Source organism: Anabas testudineus, chromosome 23, assembly GCF_900324465.2.
Source record: "Anabas testudineus chromosome 23, fAnaTes1.2, whole genome shotgun sequence".
NCBI lineage: Eukaryota > Metazoa > Chordata > Actinopteri > Anabantiformes > Anabantidae > Anabas > Anabas testudineus.
In genome coordinates this window covers 5,037,903-5,060,225 of record NC_046631.1, presented here as the reverse complement: position 1 = coordinate 5,060,225, position 22,323 = coordinate 5,037,903, and the positions used below count along the sequence as shown (strand labels likewise).

At 41.4% G+C, this 22,323-nt stretch overlaps 1 protein-coding gene across 1 annotated transcript in view; it reads left to right on the top strand.

Annotated features, from left to right (window-relative positions):
* The window catches only part of LOC113164673 (copine-8), a 54,357-nt gene that overhangs the window by 21,364 nt on the left and 10,670 nt on the right, over positions 1 to 22,323 (top strand). The window contains exons 5-14 of the mRNA XM_026364067.1: positions 1,420 to 1,459; positions 4,349 to 4,425; positions 11,617 to 11,680; positions 12,099 to 12,202; positions 12,851 to 12,955; positions 15,414 to 15,455; positions 15,792 to 15,867; positions 17,082 to 17,135; positions 17,248 to 17,309; positions 21,937 to 21,983. Coding sequence (XP_026219852.1) covers positions 1,420 to 1,459; positions 4,349 to 4,425; positions 11,617 to 11,680; positions 12,099 to 12,202; positions 12,851 to 12,955; positions 15,414 to 15,455; positions 15,792 to 15,867; positions 17,082 to 17,135; positions 17,248 to 17,309; positions 21,937 to 21,983 — 671 coding nt within the window. The remainder of the gene's footprint in view (positions 1 to 1,419; positions 1,460 to 4,348; positions 4,426 to 11,616; positions 11,681 to 12,098; positions 12,203 to 12,850; positions 12,956 to 15,413; positions 15,456 to 15,791; positions 15,868 to 17,081; positions 17,136 to 17,247; positions 17,310 to 21,936; positions 21,984 to 22,323) is intronic.

The window sequence follows — 22,323 nt, the reverse complement described above, 5'->3', positions numbered from 1 at the left end:
TGTGTGTGTGTGTGTGTGTGTTGGTACAGTAGCTGGATGCATGCCTCCATGCCCGCGGCCTCTTGAGTGATTCTTCTGAATGGAGCTGAGCACGTGAGGGACAAAAACAGGACACTGGCTTTTTGTTGGTCTTTGTGTGTGAATGTGATGCCGCTACATTTCTCCAGTTTAGTGTTTGCTCACACGTGCATATGTGTTTAATATGTTTTCTCCATGTGTGTGTGTGTGTGCGTGTGCGCGCGCATGCAAGCGTGTTATTGTAGCTTGCTCCTATTGCATCTAACAGCTGTAGATAGCTGATGTCCCCCAGGCCCATGAAGATGGGATCTTTGTGGAAAAAGCATAATGGCGGAGGAGTGCTTATGAAATTCAGTAGGAGATTTGTGTTATTTGAATATCAATCGATCGATTAAAGCTTTATTGTCCACAAGGGGGAGTACAGTAACACAATACACAGTCAAAACAAGACCACAGTGTGGAAATACTTACACTTTAATCAGTGTATTCTCTGTAAATTCACCATACTCATAGGAGAGGGTAGAGAAGAGTGTTTGTATCTATTGGTTTTGGATATTTGGAGCTCCGGGAGGCATCTCCTGAAACTCTGAATGCAGATAATTTTATGCTTGCCCAAGTAAAGAGATGAAAATGTATCTGTATTTAGATAAAAATGTTACATACAGTTGTTGATAATCGAGGGTTTTTAGTTTAGTTTAGTGTTGTTTGCTCCAGCAGTTGAGACACTGACGTTTAAAATAGGCTGAGCATAGGTGCTCAGGGTGAATATTATATTTAGTCATATTCGTACTCAGACATGCTTCTGATATTAATTTTGAATCCACAGTTATGTTCAACCCACACACCCAGAGTACATTACTTTATCCAGAGTGTTCTTGCAAAGTAACTAAATTGCCTCTTATTCCTTCCCCCAAAATATTACCCAGCAAAAGGGCAATCCGTTTTAGTGGTGGGTGAAATGACCTGAGCTGTGAAATGACCTGAAATTGCTGAGTGAACAGCTTGTCTGATTGCTTCCAGTTCTTTAGAGAAGTTTTCCTCTCGGCAAGTTTTATATGTGTGCGAGAGACCTGCGGGTTGAACTGAGGAATAAGGAAGGGTGAATAATGAACTTTGGCGGCTCCAACACTAATGAGCAGATCGATTGGCAGACGCTTATTTCATTTAGTTCCTGTTTGTACCTCTCTCTCTCTCTCTCTCTCTCTCACATGTACAAACATGCATACTCTCCGAATCATATGTGTGACTGCCAATTTTTTAAGTTGGTGTCACTTCAGTGGGGGGATGCCTGCAAGCCAAGGCAATGCCTGTTGTATTCACAGCTGAGCTCTTGTCACCACTCGTCACTTTGTAATTCACTGACTCTCTCCTTCTCCTTCCCTTTTTTTTTTTTTTTTATAGGTATGATGTGGACTCAAAGAGTGCCAATCTTTCAAAACATGTGAGTACCATAACTTAACCCGTACTTGTCCCATTTTTTCCCCCACAGTGAGCCGTGTATGTGCACATTGATTCCTGTCTCTGCACACTTTTGTTAATTTCACTGTGTGGGCATGAGCATGATTGCCGCCCTTGTCATTACCTCCCATTAGCCTCATTTCAACCACATAACAGTAATCTGGCCATTACAATGAGTGTGTTTATCATCTGCTGTAATAGCACATTCCCTGGGTGGCCTGTAGTTCATTCAGAAATTAAATAAACACAGATTCCCCCTGTCCACCCTGCTTTTTCTGTTGATAGCAGTGATTATCATAATGGTAATTAGAAACAACAATGCGATAAGTTGGTCTTTTTTCCTGGCAAACAATAATAGCTGTGACCTGCCTACTGGAACATGAGGATAATAGTTTAAAGAGGTAGGCAGAGCTTCTATCTTTGCAAAGTTATAAGCAGACCATGACTAGCCACTCACCACTACCTGCAAGTAAACTCCTACACCACCGAACTATACATATTGGTCACATGTGTGAGTGTGGATGTCTCAGGGAGAAAAACTCCAAAAAAAATTCCAAGTTAAACTTACTTGACTTGTCTCCCAGAGTGAAGCAAGCGTCCCTGCAGACAGCACTCTAGTTTTTCTCCCTGAGGCGACACACCTCAGCTTTTGGCTCTTACTGGTGTTCGCCCTTCAGTGTCCAGCCCAAACTGTCCGCCCACATACTAAACACACAGGCACATAGCTTCCCAGAGTTAATGGAAAGAGGTTGCCCCATAACCATGTTAAAAAGCATTGGGAATCATTGGTTTGTTTATTTTATCATTGGTTATGCTCAGTTACAGTAACTGTGTGGCACTGTGTGATATCAGACTGGATAGAACAATGATTAGCAAAAGGAAATACATATTATAAGTGCATGATCACACCTGTGGTGTTTGGGTTTCTTAAAATGATGAAAGAACAAAGTAAAACTAAGTGAAGGTTCAATACTACAGTGAGAAACAATTCCAGATTCTCAAAAGATAATTTGGTCCCTCTCAATTCCCCGTTAGGACAACACAACTCTCCATGTTGTGATGTTGTATTGTCTCTCCGGATCGGTTTCATTTCTCTTCTGTTCTCCTCATCTCATTTTCTCGTGTGTCTCTGTCACTTCGATGTTCTGTCACCTTTTCTTTCTATGTCATTGCTTGTTCTCTTGCTTTCTCTCTGTTCCCATCACTCCATTTATCTCCCGCACTTTGTCCTTTCTCTATATTCCCCTCGTTCTTTTTTTTTTTTTTTTTTTTTACAATCAATAATCTCAGAGAGACAGAGAGGCACGCATGTTGGCCCAGAGGCAGCATGTATCTAGCCAGCCTCAGTGCCGCTAAGAGACAAGAGCCAAAGAGCCGATCTATTAGATGGTGGTTTAGCATGGAAGCTGTATGCGACTACACTACACTGTCACATTCACACGATCTTGTTTATGAGGACACTGTATGCAAATAGGAAGCCAGGTTGATCCTATGTTATATAGCGAATCCTTTCCATTGTGTTTCATGTTGCTTTTCTGCTCACATTGAACAGCTAAGGCGCAGAAAACACTAAACAACTCGTGGAAATTCAGGTTTTTACAGGTTACATGACACAGTAACTTACCCTCCAGTCGCCTGGCTGCTGTTTCCAGCAACACAACACTTGAGTAGTATGTTTTGTGTGATGCTGTATTGATTCTCTAGACAAAAAAACAAAACAAAACATTGTTTGCATTGGTTTATATTGTGTTGCATTTAAACCCCTAACCACTAAATTGCAGTGTTTGCTCAGATTGTTTGAGTATGATAGTGTGTTCTTTACACAATGACAGATGAAAAGCATTGAACTCCCTGTTATATTCTATGTAAAACCTATTTCTTTAAGGTATTTAAATCATCTGTTCAACTTGTCCTCTGATTTGAGTCTTTGTCTTATCTATCAAACAGTTGATTTGTCTGGACCGTTGCTGAATGGAGCTACACCCACACAATTATCTCTTCCACATTAACTCTTTTTCCATCCCATGCTGTTATATATTTAGCCATTAGTCGCACACAGCCAATTTTCAGATGGACCTCATGCTGGCAACAGCCGCAGTTGCTAGGAGATTTGTGACTTTACTGCACTGTCTCTACATCGTAGACAGGGAAGAATATCATAAAATATCCCCAAAAATCATTTGAAAGTGCTATTTCAGAACTTATTGTGGACAAACAATTTATTTTATGACAGGGCGTGTGGCTGCATGTGCGCGTCGCTGATGAAACAAACAATCTAGACAAGCAGATATAGAAAGAGACAGAATGACAGACGACTGATCAATGGAGCAATGAGAAGCCATTATGTTAATACTGCTTGGAGCTGCTCTAGTCAGATATTAGAGACAGTGTCCAGTAATGACTAAGTGTTTCTACCAGTGTATCCCCTGGGGAAACAGGGATCAAGAAGCTTTTATAATAGGTCCCATACATTTAGAGAAAAAGCTTCTGACAGTGTTTGGAGTTACAGCAGTTTGTGTTTGTTCTCCTCTATCCATCTTTTTCCTTTTCTGTCTGTATCAGCTGTGGGGTTTTTTATTAGCCCATGTGATGGACGTTTGATTTACCAGCGTAGAGAGGGAGCACAGTGAGGCAGGTGTGAGGGCTGATGGGAGGAAGGTTTAATCTACCTCCCAATATTCTCTGTCAGTGGGGAACGTGGAGGTGTTTTAAAGGGTTTTAGTCCTGAAGGGCTGCACTCAGAGATCAAGGGGAGGGGGGCTATTTGTGTTGCACCATAGTTGAGAGTAATTTTATGTCTGTTTTATTTCATCAGTGGTTTATTTTTGTGCTGAATCACATAAAGACAACCTCACTTTTGTTGCCTCTACAGGACTTTCTGGGCCAGGCCTTTTGTACTCTTGGAGAGGTGGTTGGATCGTTGGGCAGTCGTTCGGAAAAACCTCTAGGGTGAGTACATTTAGTGTTAACTAGTAGTTACTGTGTGTGTGCAACACACATACATCTTCATACTTGTCTTACTTATATCTACATTTACTTAGTTTGTTGTACAACAAAGTGAACAAGTCACAACTGTGACCAGGTCCACACTATACCTCAGCTCATAGATACTAAGCAAGAGGAAAAATGTGTTGTACAATACACACAGTGGAGAAAAAAACTAATGTATATTGCGTGTACAATATATTTGAATATTACTATTATTAACAGATAATTCATATGAAATTGCATAGCAGACATCAGTTGCAGTAGCATCATTAGGAGCCCTAATGTGGATACATCATTATCTACTTGTATCCGCAGCGCCGCATATTTTCTTTCTCTCCCAGTTGAAGCTCACTTGGCTTCCTGCCAATTGTGTCCTTTTAATCCAATTTGCTTGTTCGTTTGAAGCCTTGATAAGCTTTGAGATCTGAAAAGAACGAGGGGGATAACAGCCAGGCTGGCATCCCGTCACTGAATACTGTCAACAACCTGGCAACCTGAGTGTGTGTGTGTGTGTGTGTGTGTGCGTGCGTGCATGTGTTTGAAACAATTCCTCTTCATTTCAAAGCAACGCTGTCATCCACCTGAGTAGCAATCGCCATGGTGATTGCAGTGGCAGGTTTCCCACTCAGAGGGAGAGACAGAGAAAGAGAGAACCGAGTGGTGCATGTATGCGTGCACATTTTTACATGTGCATCACGGACCCCTCCAAAGTGCAAAAACATGTTGTCTGCCCCTCAAAGCTCAAAGCCCTCCAGTCCAATACACGCACAGAAACACACACGGACACTGTAGATACAGATAAAGTCATTTGCTGACACAGGATGTGTTTTTTCATATGAATAAAAAATAAGAACTCATTATTTCGTTTCTATGCTTAATTCTTAATTTTAGTTAATTTACAGTTACACACTGTCTACACTACCAGCGTTCTGAGGACATTTCTTTTTATTTTGGTTTAATATTTATGGTTAGAAATATAGAAAAGTCTATCCCAAACTACTTGCACCTTAGTCTTTCTCAATATTTCACCAACAGTTTCCCTTGAGTAACTGCTGATATTGTTACGTACTGTATGTGTTCTATATTTGCTTGTTACAACACATGTCACGATGTTGTTCCACATGGGCAGCACAGAAACAGTGTTGTGTCACACCAACAAGGACCTCAGTTCAAACTCTGAAAGCCATTTCCCTGTAGATCACATTTTCCCTTTGCTTGCATGAGTCTCTTCTGGGTTACCTTATGACACAAAACATTCTTCCACTTTGTCCCTGTTGTCAAGCAAAAAAGACGATCGGTACAGTTTTATAGTTTTTTATATACAGCATATTAAAACCATAGGTACTGGTGCCACAGCTGTTGCATTTGTTGTCTCCTCGAGGTTACGTCTGTGTATATGTGTGTGCGTGTGCGCGTGGGTGGGTGTGCTAGACAGGGGCAGACACACACCTGCAGCCTGACACGACATGGGGAGGGCATCTTTAACAATTTTAATGAGTGCTAATTAGAGCTAATTACATTGTTCAATCAAACTCCAGTGGGCATTCAGGATTGTGACAGAGTGAGATGGAGACTGATGCAGATAGAGAGGAACCAGCCACAGGAAGCCAAACACTGACAACTACAGTATCCTGTATTCCACACAGCCGTATGTGTGCACGTCTTGTGCGTTTGTTTATGTGTCTTAGTGTTTGCGTGATTACTCTCAGTGTAACCAGTTTGTTGACTGCGGCCTTAACCTCACGTTATAAAACTTAAAACATAATTTCAGAAGAATATTAATGGAGTTAGAATTAGTGCGGCCTTCTAAAATTATTAAGATGTAAAAATAGTATTTTCCTTTTCCTTACCAGGAATATGAATAAAACAGTCTGAGATAGTCTCGTTCATTCTGACCTTTAACCCTAATTAATTTAACCTCATCATTCATTCGCCAACACACGGGGCTCCTCTCCTAACCTGAACACAGCGGTGTTGCTGTATGAGTGCCGTTTGTTGAAGCTAATAAATCCCTCGAGGACTCCTTTTGACTTTTCAACTCCACAACTGGATAAACTGCGCGAGCGTGTTGCTCTGGCTCATTGTTTAGTTCAATTTGCATGAGATCAGTCAGGTTTAGTGAATACCACCTGGGTCATTTGCAGTGAATTAGCATTTTATCACTGATAACATTTCCACTTGAAGTACTGATGCTAGTGTTCATTTTCATGTTCTCTTGAATATTCAGCACGGCGGTTTGACACATTTTTACCTCTTCATCGTTCTCTGTCTTTTTCTCTTTCTTGTTTTTAACTTTCATTATATGCCACACACACACACACAAACACACACACACACACACACACAAACTCTTTTAGTGTTGATTTTAAGCAGGTACAGGATGAGAGAGAAGCCCTGATGCGATGTGGAAGACTAAAGCGGGCTGCAATTTCAGATATTGACATTGTGATGTCAGTGTTGCTTTTGTGAGGGAAAATTATGGATATGAGTTTCCCTGTAGAGGAAGAGTGTGTGTCTAATTGTACACTGTATGTCTGTTACCAAGAATAGATGGGGACACACACACACACACACACACAAAGGGTGACAACTGTGAATACAAGTCTGATTGTAAGCATTTGAAAAGCACGCACAAAGAAACTCTGTCTACCTCTGGTGCGACATAGATTTGATGTCAATGTTCCTTTTGGGAGATAGAATTATGGTTATGAGTTTTCTTTTCGGGCAGCTGTGTATGTGTGTGTGTGTGTGTGTGTTTGTGTGTGTGTGTGTTATGGCTAAACCAAGATTAGATGATTTTTTTTTTTTTTTGCGATTTTATAATGACTATTATCCAGCTCCACTCAGGTATTCTTCCTTCATGGATGACGTGGATAAAGCGCATGTGTGTGTGTGTGTGTGTGTGTGTGTGTGTGCATTCGCATGTGTGTGAGCATCTGTTTGTGCATGTGTGGGAGCTTGGATGTGTGTCACTGCGTAGCCCAGAAGTGGCCCAGACTTAATTACCCGTCTCTCGCCAGACACTGATTGCAAATCCATGTGTCTTGATTAGAGGATTCACAGTGTTTTCTCTCTCTCTCTCTCACTCACACACAGACACACACACACACACACAGACACACAGGGGAGCGAGCGGAGATATTCCTGAAGCACTTCTCAACTTTGGAGTGCTTTTCTGTGTCATGAATAAAGTTAAAAGAGGAAAGCAATTTACCTGAGAGCCAGAGTGAGGATAAATTTGTCCCAAATTTTCAGATGTTAAGCATTTTCAGTGAGCTGTTTTTATTAAGACCACACAGTATACGCACCATATTATACTGAATTTCTGGGTCATATTTTTATCCTGGTGCTCCAATGAAATATTTTTGGATGACTTACAATTCCCAAAACTGCTTATTTTCCTTATAATGGGCTTTTATGCAGTACCTCTTGTGACCCTCTGCCTGAAATGGTACATTCAGCTCCTCCCACCCCGGCCGACACACACCACACCACTCCTGTGCTGGCTGCAGAGGCTAAATAAGCAAACTGTAGCTTTACAATTTCATGTCATTTTACTCATTTAACATTCAGTCCTGAGCAGAGTGGTGGAAAAAACTTCACTGCTGAAGTTTTAAATTGCACACTAAGCTGTGTACTGCACCAAGTACACATTTTATACACTTCGAGAGTAGCATTGCATCACACCACCCGAGAAGTGATAAAATAAGGTCGCATGCAGTTGCACAACAGCGTATACAGAGCAAACTGAGGGAGGAGAATTGTCTGTTGAGCATTAAGTATGAGTTTTAAAAAGGGTAAATGTACTGGTGCATGTTTCCAGTAAACTAAAACAGTGAGTGGATTCAGTTAACCAGGATGTTGTCATTACTCATGTTGTCATAATTCTTCTATCCAAGGTGAAAAAAAACATATGCAGTTTAAAGTGTCATACTTATGAGGGATTGTGGTTTGGAGTCTGTCCTTCTTGTCTGCACATACTGTGTGTGCATAGATACATTATTTAAACAGTAACTATACGGCCCTGTCGGTTTCCACCCATATTTGATTTAAAGGCAGATGTCTCGACCAAAATAATGACCTCAGATCTGTAAAAAAAAAAAAAAAAAAAGAGGAGTGAGAGCAAGCATTTGAAGAAATAACGAGCGAAGGAATCCCATTAGATATCCTGCCGCGAGGGACCTTGCTCACAGAGTTGTCATAGCGACACAGTGTCTGGGTCCTTATCTTGTGTGTGTGTGTGTGTGTGTGTGTGTGTGTCTTTAACCATTTCTCCCTGCATATGGTTGCGGTGAGATGACATGTTTGAGAGCGAGAGGGGTAGAAACAATAGGAAACAGGGTGAGAGAGTCTTTTTTTTTTTTTTTTTTTTTTTTTTTTTTTATCGTGCTCTCAAAAAGTTGTGTTTGCTTCTCCTCTCCCGCCATCATGGCTGTTGGGGGTGTGCAGACACACAGCCCAAGCTGAAAATAGAACAGGAGAAATTAATCTCTACAGCTAATTCGCTGCTGGTAATGAAATCTTGGGCTACTGTTGGGTCTGGTCATGCGTTCAGTATTTACCTCTGCATTTCTACAGTTAAACAAAACATGATATGACTATGAAGTAGTCATCAATGTGCACTGGAACTTTACCTGAAGCTGTGATAAATCTGTAGCTTAAATGGCCGCTACGCTGACAACCCACTCAGCTCATTATTTTTAATTAGCTCTCCCTTTTCGTGTCCATTCTGCACTTGGACACACATCACGCTATGTGTCAACAAATGTTTATGTTCTCGTAATGTTTGATGCGGACAGTGTCCAACACATAATTACCAGTAGCCGAGGAGCAAAAGCAGGAGAGTGTGTTGAAAGAGGTCAACGATTAAATATGGATAGGTGACAGAGCTATCAAGTGATATTGTTGAAAATATAAATATTAGACGAAGTAGCTGCAGTCATATATGTTACTTATCTTCTGAAAAGGGGCAATTTGTGGAGCAAGAGATAAAATATTCAGTTATTTCTGCACAAAACTGTCAACATAATGCTTAAGTGTTCCTGTTGGACAAACTTTGCTGGATTCAGAGTTTGTGATGAAAATATTCACAGTAACACTAAGTAGAAGTGGCCAGAGTGATTCTACTATTACTATGTATCATTAAAATACAGCAGGTTGTTGGTATTTTAGATCAGATGAAGTGCTGGGGGTCAGGTTTCATTACAGTTTAAAAGTAAAAAATAAAGTCCAACACTGAGATTCATCCACAGTATGCAAGAAGTCACAGAGGCTATTTTCTGGCTTTCCACTCACTACCTTAGTTTCTGTCAGCCTTCCTCTCAGTATCGTTTACTCACTTGACAAACCTAATGCATCTTATGCTCACAAATGTTCTGACCTCACATTTTTGTGCTGAGTGGAAAGAAAGAGGGAAAAAAAAGTGAGGAAAGAGAAGAAGTCTCCTCTGTCCCTGAGGTGGTATTTTAGCTTTTCTTCTCCTTGTCAGATGCCTGAGAGATGGGTATTGCTTTTGCAAGTAAAAGAAGAAGAAGAAAAAAAAGTTCCTCAGCTCTTCAATGCAAAGCAACAGTTTCAGAATGTATTTCACTTTGACAAGTCTGCCATTTCAAAAGCACTTTCCTCCCAGTGCCTCATGCTAGAGTAAAAGAAGACTTGGATTACATTTATGCAGAGGTCGTCGACCCCAATTCTGGGCTGTCTAAATGACTGCCTGAGTCCATTTCTGCCATTTGGGATCTCCCTGTACAGGTAACAGGCCTCTTTGTCAGTCAAATTACACTGTTTATCATATAATACTGTATATACTATTATATAATTATACAGGTATCATTGGACGTAGCCAGAAATATGAGGTCAAAAATTAAACAATAACATGACAAGAGGTGACATCAGAGATGTGTTTTTGGAAGTGTGTGTGTGCAGAATGCAGAGTGGACAGACCAAAGCTGAAAATATGAATGCTGGTAGCTCAACAATCTGCCCTTGTTTACGTCCTAAAGCACTGAAAGAAATGTTTCCAGTTCGTGTCACTCGGTTCACCTTCAACACCATGATGTTTATTTAGAGATTGTGCTCACACACACATTCATCACATATTCCTAACTTAACCCTAACCGCTACTGCCTGCATACGTAAATCAAGACACCCTCATAAAAACACTGCTACGGTCACTCAGTCTAACTTTACTGAAAACAGAACCGTCCATTCATACACATGCACACGCCCTCATACTAACCGACGCCGTTTGCTACACACACAAACATAAACACCTTGTGCTCGACAGTGTTTCATGGAAATGTTTTGAGGCAGCGTGAATTGTGAAGTAAAACTTTCCATGAGGTACAGTGTGTTCCTACAAACCGTGTGAACAGTGTTGAGCTTATTTAATTTCAAAAACATTTCCAGTAGGTCTCACTTGATAACGTCATATCGTAATTACTTATTTGTGCCTTCTTTAATAAGCATAGACATGATATCTGTCTAAATCGGCTTCCACTGAGTTTCCCACTGTTCATAATCCAGTGCTCTCTGTAGACTGTGATTACACGTCTACTTTCTATATTCATAAAGATACATTTACAATAACGCACATATTACAATATAGTTAGGTTCTAACTGGAACTGATGAGTAATGTGGTGTGAGGGTAATGTTGCCCAGTCACGGTGTATTTCACTTTAACACCTCCCTCTGTGTCACATCTTAAAGCTTTACATTTTCGTGTGTAGTGTTAAACAACCAAATTAAAATAGATCACAAGTAAACAACTAATGGATCCAGCTACGGCTCCTTTGCAGACTTACAATATTAGGTTTGTTTTGTAGATTCACCCCATATAATAATGTTCCATAATAATGTTGTTTTTGATTCTGCTCATCTTATATCCTGTGGCCAAGATGCCACAGCGTCAGCGTGAAGTATCCATCAGTAAATAAACAAAGCAAAAACACTGTAGATAGGAATGAAATCGATTCACTGATACAGACGATGTTGGATTGTATGTGTATGAAAGAAAGTAGTAGTTATTGTGGTCATAGCCCGTCGTCCTCTGTCCATAAACGTAGAGTACATTACAGTGTACTCTACAGTGTGGCCATGCCAAGTGTACTGTCCATGTGACTGACATTTGTCCTGTGTTGTGTTGCTTCCAGAGGCATTGCAGGGAAGAAATGCGGGACCATTATTGTGAAAGCAGAGGAGCTGAACAACTGCAGGGTAAGCATAGATAGATACATGTGTCCCCAAAAGTCTGTTTGTGTGTGTTCTCTGCTTTCTGATCTGTCTCCGCTCGGCGGTCACGCACGTCGCGTCTCGTAGGGGTGATAATGGCAGTTTTATCAGAAGATAACGATTCGTGACATAGCTGTGGAAATGTACGACTGTGTTGCAAGTGTAAACTGTTTGTGTCTGTTTACAAGGATCTAAAATATCCCTACTGATCTATTTAACATCCTAAGAAACACATACAAGCGGATGTATATGTTTTCTAGCTAGTTGTGTGAAGTTGTTTCACTAAAACCTCACAAGTTTATAACACTCAGTTTATCAGTTAATACAATGACTATTAAACTTTTTATTCTTCTCGTTAGTTAATATTAAAATGTCTCTATCCATTCATGTTGTTGCTCATTAGGAATCAGTGTTGATGCAGTTCTGTGGGAACAAACTGGACAAAAAGGATTTTTTTGGCAAGTCCGACCCCTTCCTGGTCTTTTACAGGAGCAATGAGGACGGCACGTGAGTTCTCCTCCCCCCCTTCCTCTCTTCACACTCCTTCCTTCTCTCCTCTTCTCGCCTTTCATGTTTGCTTAAATCATTCCTGGCACCCAAACCAAATTGGTTTCGCTGATTCGCCTCAAATCAAAAGCCATGCCGCCTGTTAGCGCATGTGTGTGAATGGCATGTGGAGCTGCCGAACAAATGCGGTGCCGTGGTGACTTCTCGTGGATTGTAAGTGTGTGTGTGTGTGTGTGTGTGTGTGTGTGTGTGTGTGTGCATGTTCGATCCAGCTCTTTCTCTTTTCCATCCTGCAGTGTGTGACAAGTCAGATAAGACCTTGTGCACTGAGGGTGGAAGTCCATCGAGGGACTAATGAAATTACCTCTTTACAACATGTGTGTCCCTGTGTGTGTGTGTTTGTGTGTGTGTGTGTGTGTGTGTGTGCACCAGGGAAGCAATGTAGCTCCCTTAGCCCGTCACTTTAACTTTCACTAAATGGAAAGTCAGCACAGTGTCTCTTTCTGCCCTCTTGTCTATTTCCCAAATACATAATTCTTACATATCACACTCTCAACTCTCCTCTTTAACTGTCAATTCTATCCCACCTCCGCCACTCACTTATCTTATGTCCCTACTCTCCATTTCCTTTATCCACCTTCTCTGCAGGTTTACCATCTGCCACAAGACAGAAGTGGTGAAGAACACATTGAACCCAGTGTGGCAGGCCTTTAAAATCCCCGTTCGAGCTCTTTGCAACGGTGATTACGACAGGTAAATCTGATGCCTATTTTTGATATTGTAGAATGCAGCAACCCTGACAACCACCTGAGTCATCCAGAGGAGTTATTTTAGTAATCAGAAATACTGAAAATGTCATGCTTGGTAAGATGGGCGACTCTCGTGATAGGATGGATGTTTCCTGTCGTGTCTGATGGCCTCTTCAGGCTTCTTAGCACACAACATAATACTGCAAGAGGTGCCTACATCTCAGTATTACTGTGTGTAGGATTTGTTAAACTGTGCAACTGGTAACAACTTCACTTTTATACATTTTCCAAGTTATATTTATCTGAGTAAACTGGTGGCAAGGACATTAATAGGTATTCAGCTGTACATTAATACACACTACACTAATCCTCCGATCATAGCTGCTCTTTTGTTGCAGTCATGTAGGTGTTTTCAGGTCACTAGAAAAAAAGCAAAACAAACTGGAGATGAAACAGCACTAAGATGAACTAATTTGAAAAATTGGCAGCGATACGTATTTGACCAGAGGCTCAAACAAACAGCTCATGCGGAGACAATTAGGAAAGACGTTTCTCTAAATGATACACAAGCCTTGACGGCGCTCATGGGGAAGAAGCTAAACGTGAAATTCATCTCTGAAAGGGGCTCAGGGTAATGTGACTTTTATCTGTCTGCAGGCTTTTTAAGATCGCAACAGGGATTTGATGAATTGACAACTTAAAGCTGCAAGTAAATCTAAACAAATATATGTACCGCATTCAGTGGTAAAAGCTGAAGATAAAGGTTCAAGAGCTTATGATGAGTTATCTGCATTTAAGAGGGTCACTGCCGCTGTCCGTGGTGCTGATCCTGCAACAGCCTGAGTGCTTCTTGTAGGACTGTCAATAGAAAGCAGACTCTAAAGGACACTATTTTAATCATTCATAGTATCTCTGTGTATTAATATCTGTTTGTGCATCAGGCTGTGGTCACTTTAAAAGAATAAATAAATAAAATATATCTCTCTCAAAACAGGGACTGTGAAACAGTGAACTGACTAACTCTCACTTTCAAGGTTACACATCCAATAAATTAGAATTCATTAATTGGAAGTGTAACGAACGAACACTCGGCGTTCGTGTTAATTCGTTTCAAATAATGGTGCTTTCCAGGAAATGTCAAAAAGTTTTAACAGATAGTAAAAAATACAGACCTGTGAAATAAAGTGTGCATCTTAGAATAGATGACATTCTAAGAACATTATATGTTATATGACAGTGCCCCTGCTGTTATTTCCTTCAGTCTAAGGGAGATAATAAATAGATAAGTAGATAAAGTGTGTTTCCATCCTGTCAGTCGTGTTTGTGTCCATCTCCTGCAGAAGACACAAAGACGCAGAGAACAGGCTTTAGCTTAGCTTAGCTAGCAGACAGCGGAATCGATCAGAAGTTCGGTTCAATAAGCTTATTAGAGGAGTTGAGTCACACTGTGTCTTATCAGTGGGAGACTCGGGAAGCCCACTGTTGCCTGCACATACAACACACACACACACACACACACATGCTCACACATTGAGTCTGACTCTGAAGCCTGGTAGAAGAGATAAGGATGAGCTCAAGCTGGCAAACAATAGAGAACTGTGTCTTTCTGCTCACAGGCAGTGATAAGACTATTTTCACACACACACACACACACACACACACACACACACACACACACACACAGTGAGTCCATAAGATTAACATGTGAAGTCATTATCAAAGCTCAGAGTGACGGGGTGTTTCTTACTGAGATGTAGTATACCGATGACACACACTCATAAACACATGCATATATATATAAACACACACATATTCCCTAAGCTCTGCACACACTGGTTTCTCTTCAGGAGAAATTGTTATGCTAAGCAGGAGATAACATATCTCCAGAGTGCCCATCACTATCACCCTCTCCGCTGCCGTTGTAGCTCGCTTACCTCTAATGTGCATCTGACTGGCAAAGCCCCATTAAGGATGGTTTGTATTTCCGCTTATGCACAAGTCATGCAAAATTTATGAAATACAGTAAAACGCAGGGTTCTTCCAAATGTCATTCATCTGTGCTAATTAGCGTCACAAAAGACAAACTTAATCAACTGACTTTATTCAGGTTTGAGCCTTTCTTTGCAACATCGGCGGTGCTCTCTCAGTTTTAATTCAGTCTCTGTTGTGTTATCTTTTTGCCTCTCCGCTTTCCCTCTCTGTGTTTTTCTCTCCTGCATTCGTCAGAGACAAATGACCCTTCTGTTGACGACGTTAGAGTAGAGGGATATCCCAGAATATCTGCCTCTTTCAGATTATTCATTTTTTCTCCATTTCCTTATAAGCTACTGTATAATGGGATGTTGTGGAGGGCACATAAGGTGACAGGCAGTTATAATTTCAGTGTGATTGCTGATTATATGTGTTATATTTATTACATATTTTTGTTCTAATTTAATTCAATTTTTTACATCTCCCAACAGAACAATCAAGGTTGAGGTGTACGACTGGGACAGAGATGGCAGGTAATTCATCCTCCACTCACATTGTTACTGTTGTAATAAAATGATCACATAAACTTTCAAATTACAAGCTGCAAACAAATAATCCTAATGATGTCTCACTTCAGTTGATTAGTAACTACAACTGATGGCTGACAATTTTAACAAATTTAAAGTTGTTTGCTTTAAGAACAATAGTATTGTGCTTTGAGTTTTTACCTCCTGGATGCTGGATTTACATAAACTGTGATCTGTGTGAGCTGCTTTGAATAGTTACGTGGAATTTCCCGGCCAGCAACATCTCGTTTCATGTATTCCTTCTCTCTTTGTCGTCTCTGTTCACCTCGCTTCCCTCTGTAGTCATGACTTTATTGGAGAGTTCAGCACCAGCTACAGAGAACTCTCCAGAGGACAGAGTCAGTTCAATGTCTATGAGGTGAGTTTGCATGTGTGTATCTGGGTGAGAGCATGAACATTTTACTAACATTAAACCTAACTATAGAAATCACCATTTTTACACAACAAGATTGCTCAATTAATGCTCTTGATTTATTGTTTCTTGGAGTCAGACATTCACTTTCAACTCAATCAATCAAACTATAAATGTCACAGATCAAAACAAAGATACATTTAAAACATTTGAAGCTAAAATAGCTCAGGGAACAGGTTGATGCCACTTATCTGACCCTCAATTTCTCTCTCACACACTTACACTGACAGCGATGATGGATCGCCGGTGTATGTTGTCCCAGGATGAGGCAACAGTTCTTGATTAACAGAGTACCGCACATAGAGTCGAGCACGCACAGGGGACGTGTCATTTGAAACAGCTGCTGTCTAACCTAATGTTGCATTGGTGGACACACTCACAGAGGTGTGAGGAACAGCAGACAGAGACACACAGCACACCCCAGCACACAAGCAGCGTCATTTTATGATTTCTGACCTGTTCCTTGACCCTTTTTTTCCTCAACTTGAAGCAGCCAGTTAGAGAGATGATGGCTTGGCTTTGCTTAAAATAAATGGTGTGTGTGTGTGTGAGTGTGTGTTTGAGTTAACACCACATTGCAATCACTACCCAACCTCCAGAGGCAAATGTGCCCTTGTGTGCAGCTATTGCAATGTGAACCAAGGAGAAATGCATAAATCCACACATTTATATGTTGTTTCCCAGAGGTCTGTCTCTCTCTGTTTAACCTTGGCACAGTTTAATGAGGCCATAAAGCTCTGATTTAAAAGGGCAGATCCGGTCCTTGGGATTCAAAAAGAGTCGCATGTCTCAGGTTTCTGGCTGCTCCCCACATCACAGGAGCAATTTGACGTTTTAATATTCTTGGTACCAAATGAAAAGAGGCCCGCAGCTTAAGACTTGACTCTTTCCTCAACTCTATACAAAAATAACTGTCCCTCAAAACATCCAGCTGCTTTAAATGCATAGGGTTCATAATTTATCCACTGGATTTATCTGCTCCTATGCAGCTAAAAGCTCATATATGCTCAAGTATCTGTGAGTATTTGAGCATGGGGAAAGGGACGGACTGCATCTAACAGTGAAACAGCTGACACAAGTCAAGGCTGAATTGATGGATGAATTAACCTGTTGATAATCGTTTGAGTTACTTTACAAACGTGAAACTTGCCTTTTTTTAGGTGGTGAACCCAAAGAAGAAAGGGAAGAAGAAAAAATACCTCAACTCTGGAACGGTAAAGCATCAAATCTGATGTGTTGTTCACTGCCTTAATAAATACAAATGCATTTGTACACGTCACTGACTTACAGTGACACTGACAGTGACTCTGGCTCTGTCACTTACAGGTAACGCTGCTGTCTTTCCTGGTGGACATTGAAGTTACCTTCCTCGACTACATCAAAGGAGGGTAGGTCAATAACCATGCATGCGTTGAACCCACACTGATAGATGGTCCTTTAGAGAGCAGTGACATGCTGAGTGTCCCTGTCTCAATGAAAACCCCATCATGACTCAGTGTCTGTAATAGACAGAGAGACACAGAAGAGGCAAAGATAATGATCCCTCAGTGAGAGGGAATCAGATGGAAAAGTGGACATTTGCATCTGAGAGACAGAAATTGAAAGGCGGAGACTGACAGATGGCTGACCTGAAGTACACGGGACTCCCAAGTGTGTGTCCCTGTGTGTAATCTTGTATTGTGTTTCAGTCGTGTGTGTGTGCCCATATGTGTGTCTGTGTAGATGTGCTTATGTACGTATGTGGCTCAGGAAGGTTGACCATGTGCAGCCAGGCATGACGTGAGTGCTCCCCTACACACTCTGCCTTCATTAGGATCACAGAGGGGGAGACTGTCAAGGGAGAGAAAGCGTGTGTGTGTTCGTGCGTGTGTGTGCACTATGTATTGCTCACATCGTGTGGACTGAAACCTTTACATACGCTCACACATGTGGGAACTCGAAATGCTGGTCCCCGCCATGTAAAACACTTGAGGATGATGACTCGATCGTATGAAAACAAGTGTGTACGTGCATGCGTGTGCAACATTTTGTCCTTGTATTCCTCTGTTCCTGCTCCCCTGTCTGTAGCCGTGTTTGTTTTAGCCAGTACAGAAAGTCAGAAAGAGGAGAGACACTGTTAAAAATGTAGATGTTTTTGCTATAACTGTTGAACAATTTCTCCTCGCCCTACTGCTCTGGGACCTGTTTGTACTGCTTATTCATTCCGTCTCTAACTGCTAATGGAGAAATCCCAACCACAAACCTCCCCGCACACACCACCACGTTCCCAGCAGCACAGTCAGTCAGAGAGCACTTTGAAACTTCCAGGAAGAGGGTGTAGTTATTTCTTTTCTTGGATTTGCTTTGAGAGTGTGAGCTGGGGGGTGGGGGGGGGGGTGGGGCGGATGTTACGAGCATGTGTGGCGGTATAAGGTGCCAAGTGCTGTCTCAGTGCTTGAAACCTAAATGGACTGTAATGGTCCAGTTGCACTTAAACCAATTGTGTGCAGGCGCACAAATTCACACACTCGCACACGAAAATGTAACTACACACGCGTGCTCGCACACACTCCATCGTGCATTTTACCGAATCTTTGACTGTCTACACAGGTATTTTGTCCTAACTTTCGCTTCTCCTCCGCGCTGTGGTGTCGTTTGATTGGCGGCTCTTTTTGCAACTTCACCCCAATCAGCTAATTGTTCATTTGGACCTAATTAGCAACACGATCTGCTTGCAGCATTATGATAAATTGCTAATCTCAGAAGACTCCATCTCAATCCAGAGCATTGCTGCTCCCATTCCCATTCACTCCCTCTGATAAAGCATTAGTACCGCCCATGGATTTCAACAAAAAGCCTTCTATTTATGAGCATAAGAATAAAAGCATGAGGAATTGTTGGCCATATCTTTCATTTTGAGTTGTGCCTTTGAAGGCAGCTCTGTCACTCACAGTGACAGATATTGTTTCCCCTTGTTTTGGTTTGTGAATTGAGTATTGAAATGAGAATAGAAGCTGGAGGAACTCTGCTCCCATTGAATTTATTCTCAGAGGTTATCATTAGATAGGAGAGAAGACACAAAGATGTCTAAAAAAGAGCCCAGACATTTTACTTTGTGGTTTCTACCTAGTAAATGAGCAAACACAATACATCTGCCAATATCTGATGTATCATATTTAAGCTAATTTGATTAGATGCAGGAATGAGCTGTTTGCTTGTCATCCCTTCTCTTTTCCTCTCCTCTCCTTTCCTCTTCTCTCTCCTCCTCTGGCCAGATGGACTCCGTCCAACCATCAACATCTGCTTGCATATCATCAGGCGAGGTCGCATCGCCCAACCTCGGATGCCATTTTTAGGCCAGTCGGTGCACTCATGCATGCATCCTTCTCCCTCTGGCCCTTCAATACTGTATAAGAGAAAAGGAGACTTCTTGTGAACGTTTCATCTTGTGGTCACATTAAAAAAAGATACAGCTGCAAAGAAAAATGCATTACATACAGTATATTGAGAGGTGGCATATTATTACAATCAGGTGGAACTGATGCTTTCAGCCAGGGTAAGGATTTTTAAATAGAGCAGTACCGGCCACTGGCAGCAGTCTGTTTTGTCTCTGTCTTTAGCCTAGCATCTTTATTAAACCACTTTTTCTTGCTGTCTTTACTACTGTCCTACTTTAGAACTACTTTAGTGAAACTATTACCAGAGTGTAAAAGTACAGTGTGTAAGTCCTGCATTCAAAATGGTACTTATGTACAAAAGTATACTTGAAGTAGTAAAAGTAAAAGTAGTTTTTATGCAGAATGACTGATTTGACATTGTTGAATATAATTTCATTGGGTTATAATTGTTGATGCATCATCATACTAATCATTTTAATGTTGCACCTAGTAAAGATGGAGCTTTTAACAGCTCATATGCTGGTGCAGTGATCATATGTTTTCAATCTAATAATTGAGAATAGAATTAGAAGTTGTCTTGCTTCAGGACCCAGACACTGTACTTGATGAGCACATCTTCTCTCAAATTAGAAAAGATGCTTCAAAGATTTAGGAGAGACGTTGGCATGCAGCTTGTACAGCGTATTTGAATGTAGTGTGCAGCCTCTTCACTAGGCGCCCCCCACCTGCTGTGCATTACTTTGTCATATTGGTTCCTGGCTAAGTCACTGTGGGCTTTAACAGCAGGGGAAGATCAGGGACTAACAGGAAACCAGCAGGTGGAGAGGCATTCCCCCATCACTCCAAACAGTATTATGCAGCATGCACCACTCAGAAGTGCAGCCATATTCTTTAATACGTTAGTGTCTAGTGTAGGAGATGCCTCGTGAATGATAAGGAAAGTAAAAGTGAACAGCTGTCTTCAGTGTGTAATTAAAACAAGCCACTTAGCCAACAATTACTCATGGGAGCTACCCAGCAGTGCTGCTGGTAATGGGTGTGCCTCCTCACTGAAACAGATCAGAAAGCCACATGACGGGAATGAAAGGGAGATATTAATCAGTTAAAAGTGGCTGTGAATTTGCTCTGTTGCTAATACATCAGGGTGCATGCGTCACTTTCTTTAATGTACATTTAAGTGCACGGTATATTAATTATTATTATGACTTCTTTTGTGAGGATTTATATCATAAATAATATACATGTCATTCTGACTCATGTTACTGATACTCAAGCTACTGCATTCTCTGGCTTTAGTCTTTTTTTTTTTTATTGTTCGACCCCCAGTTCACCTTGTTTTCTTATGGCCATCCCTTCACACTCACACAATTGGAGTTTCTCTCTTACATTTTGTGCATGCACATGACAGAGATATTGGGTGTGAGAGAAAGAGGGCATGCATAATTTAGGCTGCCAGGCGTATGGTGTGGGTAAGTGGACCAGGGTTTTATCAGATCACCTCTCTGCTCACTTCTCCTTGCAGCTTTCTGCTAGAAAAGCTTCTTCACTGGAATTTTTTCAATGTCGGACAAATAACCCACCCTATTAAATACTGTAGAATTTAGCTTTTGTCACTTTTTACGGCGCTTTTTTGAAACACCACTGGCTGAGAATCCAGCAGATGTGTTTAAAGTCGACAGGGAGGCTCCCGTGTGTGTTTGTGTGTGTACTGCATGTGTGGCAGCGGGTGAGGATTGGTGTGAAAAAACTGTGACAAGCAGACAGAGCACTTAAGCACAACCCTGTTCCTGCAGGTTAACAAGTTAGGAAATGCTTTGACGGGGAGAGATGTACCCCTCTCTCATGCCGGTTGTTGTGTTGTCTGTTTGTCTCTGTTCTGTTTCATCTGTATAATCCTACTTCTTTTTAATCATTTCTGTCTGTTTTGGCTCTCTTGCTCTGAAAAACTACAAAGTGTAAAGTTTGTTTGAGCCGGAGCAAAAGCCAGAAGGAATGTGTGTGTGTGTGTGTGTGTGTGTGTGTGTGTGTCTCACCCTCATACAGAGCATCCTAATCTTTTAAATGGCTACAGGCTGCTGTCTTAACTTCATTAAATGGAAAGACACAAAATATGGTTATCAGAGTGGCTGTAGGCATGATAAAGGGAGTCTGTCCACCACTTTGGTGTAGGATGAAATGGATGGATTGCCATCTCTGTAGATTCTCTGACTTTTCTCCCTGTGCACTGGGATGATTAACAAATGCACACATTTCACTGTGTGTTTTTAGGGGGCTTGGTGGCACATGCTGTTTTGACTTGTGCAGTTGTTAAGGAGACTGTAGCTATGTTACCCCCCCATGAAAAACAGCTACAACCTTCCCCTGAGCGATGCCATGCTTGTGTGTTTAGTGTGAAAGCCTTATAACTCACTGTCTCCTCATTACTGCCGCAGCTAAAGGGCAGGAAGAACTCCATTTGCGCTCAAACAGTGATCATTTTAACTTGATTGTGTGTGCAGTTCATTTCTTCTGATTGTTTCTTGTTGCATCACAGGTGAGTGTGCGCGCGTGTGTGTGTGTGTGTGTGTGTGTGAGTAATACATAGAGGAGGCAGATGATTGTTGATTAATGAATCATCTCTCCTCTTTTTTCTCCTAAGGACCCAGATTAACTTCACTGTGGCCATTGATTTCACAGCTTCCAATGGTGAGCCTACCAGTAAACACACACACACACACTCTCTCTTTTTGAACATGCACACGCCTGGAGAATCCACATAAAGACAGACCCACAAAGTGTGCTGAATGCCGAGTGAGCGTTCATTCAAATATGCAGATGGGGAATCGAGTGCTTCCTAATGGCCCTCTCTGTCACACCTGGTAGCTAAAGATGAGTGCAGTAACACGCCGCGATGGCCATGATGAAGGACTGTGTTATCCATCTACCCTTGAGCTCGGTCCTGGCAGGACAGGCGCCAGCGATAGAGCCAAATCCTATTAAATCAAATGAGAGCTTTGAGGCAGAGGACGGAGAAATGTGTTTGATG